The 4,046-nt window shown below is 45.7% G+C and overlaps 1 protein-coding gene across 1 annotated transcript in view; it reads left to right on the plus strand.

The window, feature by feature from the left end:
- Fez1 (fasciculation and elongation protein zeta 1) overlaps positions 1 to 4,046 on the plus strand; it is a 53,613-nt gene that overhangs the window by 41,707 nt on the left and 7,860 nt on the right. The window contains exons 6-7 of the mRNA XM_005347040.2: positions 268 to 539; positions 2,284 to 2,364. Of these exons, the coding sequence (XP_005347097.1) occupies positions 268 to 539; positions 2,284 to 2,364 (353 nt within the window). The remainder of the gene's footprint in view (positions 1 to 267; positions 540 to 2,283; positions 2,365 to 4,046) is intronic.

The raw sequence follows: 4,046 nt of genomic DNA on the forward strand, positions 1-4,046 counted from the left end.
ACCAGGCTGGCCTCGAACTCACAGAGATCCGCCTGCCTCTGCCTCTTGAGTGCTGGGACTAAAGGCGTGCGCCACCACCGCCCGGCTAGTTTTTCTCTTTTATACATGGTATAACACCCCTTTCCTCCTCACCTTTCCCCTAAATTATGATGATCTTTCAGAGAAATGCTAAGGAGTTGGAGGGGACGCCATCTAGGAATGATCCTATCTCTAACATTTTCATGCCTGTCTGAAGATACCACTTTCCAAATCCATCTTTGTCTCCAGGGCTGAGGCACATGTCTGGGCCTGAGCTGACAGAGCTGCTGGACCAGGTAGAGGGTGCCATCCGTGACCTCTCCGAGGAACTGGTCCACCAGCTGGCCCGCAGAGACGAGCTGGAGTTTGAGAAGGAAGTGAAGAACTCCTTCATCACGGTGCTCATTGAGGTTCAGAACAAGCAGAAGGAGCAACGGGAACTGATGAAGAAGAGACGGAAAGAGAAGGGGTTGAGCCTGCAGAGCAGCCGAATAGAGAAGGGAAACCAGATGCCTCTCAAGGTACGTGAGCAACCAGAACACTAGAAACAGCCAGCCTGGAGCCCTAACCATCGCACGTCCTGATATCCACCCTGTAGTAGACTCCTAAACAGTTACCGAGTTTCAGCTGTGTGACAGTGGGTCAAGAAAGCAGGGGATGCCTCCTGTCTGTCCGGCTTCTCTGAAGGCCTCTGGTCTAAATGGAGGACATTCTGAATAAGAATTAAAAAGTAAGTAGATACGACCCGTTCTCTAGGTCCTTCAAAAGATGGAGTTCAGGATCTCTGCCAGTGGCATGATTATTGCCCAACCTGGTCCCTTTGGGGCCTGTGTAGAGAGTATTGCTGGGCTGTTTGAATGGCTGAAAACTGCCAGAGACTGCTTCTGTGGGGTTCAAAAGAGATGTGTGGAGACAGCTCGGGGTGAGGGTGGGGAGGTAGATAGATAGGAAGTGAGGGTGAATTAGAATGACAACCAGTGTATTTATTGAAAAAAAATACAGCTTGTATATTCTATACTTGCATATAGGACTAAATGGGAGAAAGGGGGCGTGTGAGCTGGGGTATGACTTATGGTCAGGGTTTGAAGAAGCTCTAGCATTGACCTTGACAAGTTAATAGGCATCAGTCATCTGTTAATGGAAAGGTCACAAGTTCCTCGCGCCAGAGATAGGAATGTTTCCCTTTTTAGCAAGCAGAAACTTTCTTTAAACCCCCAAGGAAATAGAGACTAGTCTAAGTGCCTGACCTTGGGAAAAGGACTTTCATGGGGGGAGGGGGGATCAGACACTCCATTTTAGAATATTGCAGTTGCTTGTATGGCTTATCCAAATAACTAAAGCTTAAAGTGAACAAAGACGAGGCTAGATACACATTACTGTGAACCCGAGTAGATAGATCTTAGGAATTTATACATTTTGATTATCAAATATACTTTATTTATTAAGCATGTGTTACTTATCTAAATTTCCTGGCAGCTTGGTGTTAACTTGTGTGGGAGCAGGCAGATTTATCACGCTATATGGTACCACGGTGGCAGGGATATTTTTCCAAAGAATTATTTTGTTTAGAGAGGTTGCCATTTTATGTATTTTCATCCTTCAAAGCCCACACAAAATTTCCCAAAGGGAAAGCCACAAGGAAACTCCTATAACACATAGCAAGAATCGCTAAAAATCAAAAATAAAAGGTGCCAGGAACTGTAGTCTTCAAAGTCGAAATGCTGGAACTGTGTGAAGCAACAATGGTTTACATGTGGTCCACGCCAGAAAATGGCTGGATGGCTTCACTGGTTATTAACAGGATGACGTCCATAGGCTTATCTAAACTGCTTTTCACAAACCTATTGAATTAGGCCTGGGCCATGTGACTCTTGAAGTTTTCCTGGACCAGGCCACTTCTGGAAGCCTGCCTTTCCTGATAGCTGCATTCTCTGCTTCACCCTATGATCTTGGCATCATAGTTCTCCAGAGATGCATTGTTCTGAATTACTTTTGTTTACATGATACAGGACGAAATGAGGAAGTCTAGAGAGTGACAAGGGAGTCTTGTAGCCCTTAGGGACTTACCAAGATGGATCTCTGAGACTGCTAACTATTCTTGCTTAAATTCTGGCTTATCTGTGCACGCCAATGACTTACGTTATCTGCCACTTATCCAAGGCAGTTTGACAGCTGGTGAGCATTTGAGCCAAGACACAGAAGTCCCTGGGGTGGTGACACTGGGGCAGGAAGCCTTTGCCCATCTTGAGTGTGTTTCTTCCTTAGCGCTTCAGCATGGAAGGCATCTCCAACATTCTGCAGAGTGGCATCCGCCAGACCTTTGGCTCCTCGGGAGCCGACAGACAGGTATGTACAGCCAGAGTTTGCTCTTTTGTTCTTTTAGACAACTAACAGCTCAGCTTCTGCACCACAAGTGAGGGGGATGGAGGCACAGAAGTTATCCCAGAATTTGGGCAAGTGTGAGGTACCCTAACATTTTATTCCACTCCTAAGAAAGACACAGAAAATGTCTTTCAAAGGTCGTTTTTGGTTTTTGTTTTAATTCTGGGACATGAACAAAACTTAAAACTCAACACCAAAAGGAGATCTATAAATTGGTTTGCCTTAAGAATAAAATACAGGCTGGAGAGATGCCCCAGCTATTAAAGACTAGGCTCACAACCCAAACCACAAAAATAAAGTGTATTGGGGGACCTGTTTCACAATAGATTCCCATCTTAGTGCCTAATCAGTTCTCTCATATTGGATGGGCAACTGAGACAGTGCCTTCAATACCACCTCTTCACCCTCCAGCTCTGATTGTAAGTCACACTGTGATGTCTCTGTCTTACTTCCATTGTGTCAGCTTTGGAGTAATGCAATGAAATAGCCGAGGCAATTAACTCTAGAAAGTTATTAACTTTATTTGTTTTTATTGGTTTGGCATTTCGTAAGATGGCATCCCTGTGGGTGTGTGTGTGTAGGAACAAACAGTCCCATGTTAAATTTGACAGAGAGAAGAGAGAAACGGAGACAGAATGGGGGTGGGACACATAAAAGTCCAAGAGAGAACACTTAGTAGTAGCCTTGAAAGGCCTGCATAATGACTTCCCCCCTGGATCCTAGCCTTAAAAGGCCATAGTTCATCCAGGTACCATGACTCTGGGGATCAGGGCTTTGCATATAGACCTTTGGAAGACACATTACATCCAAACCACAGCATCTGTGATGCAGCTTGAAGTTCTGGCTATTAAGGCAGAGTTCAACAGCTTTACTGGTTATTTGCTGTGATCTGTTGCTAGGTCCTGGAGGTGCAAAGGTGAGAAATCCTGGCCTCCCCCCGCCTGGAGGAACAGAAAATCTAATAGGCTTGGCAGTGTGTGCACTGGCAACTTTCAAGTGTGGGTGGGATAAGTGATTGTGAAGTATGTGTGCTGTTTGAATGGTTGAAACAGAATCCTACATATTAGAATTTTACAGCCATATCCTAGAAGACATCTAACCAGCTCTTCCTATTCCTGGGAGAACTGAGGCCCAGAGTCATAGCGCAGTTTTCCAGGGCCTCACTGCCAGTGACAGGGCCCAAGTTACAATCCAGGACACTTGACCTTGAACCTATCACCTTGGGCTTCCTTGGGGCCTGGCAAGATCTCTCTGCCTTTTGGGTCTTTGACATCCACTGGGTGGGTATCTCAGGGTTTGCTTTGTCGTGTCCTAAGAGGGAGCAAATCTGACAGTCAAGATCTTGGGCGGGGTGGATATGTCATTTGACAAAAGAGAAATAATTCCTTCTTAAATTGCACTGCACCCATTGCCCCTGCTATTATCTGAGAGGAGAAAGACTCTCCAAGGTGCCGGGCGATGGTGGCACACACCTTTAATCCCAGCACTCGGGAGGCAGAGACAGGCGGATCTCTGTAAGTTCGAGACCAGCCTGGTCTACAGAGCTAGTTCCAGGACAGGCTCCAAAGCCACAGAGAAACCCTGTCTCGAAAAACCCAAAAAAAAAAAAAAGAAAAGAAAAGAAAACCCAAAACAAACATAAAACC

Source organism: Microtus ochrogaster, chromosome 5, assembly GCF_000317375.1.
Source record: "Microtus ochrogaster isolate Prairie Vole_2 chromosome 5, MicOch1.0, whole genome shotgun sequence".
NCBI lineage: Eukaryota > Metazoa > Chordata > Mammalia > Rodentia > Cricetidae > Microtus > Microtus ochrogaster.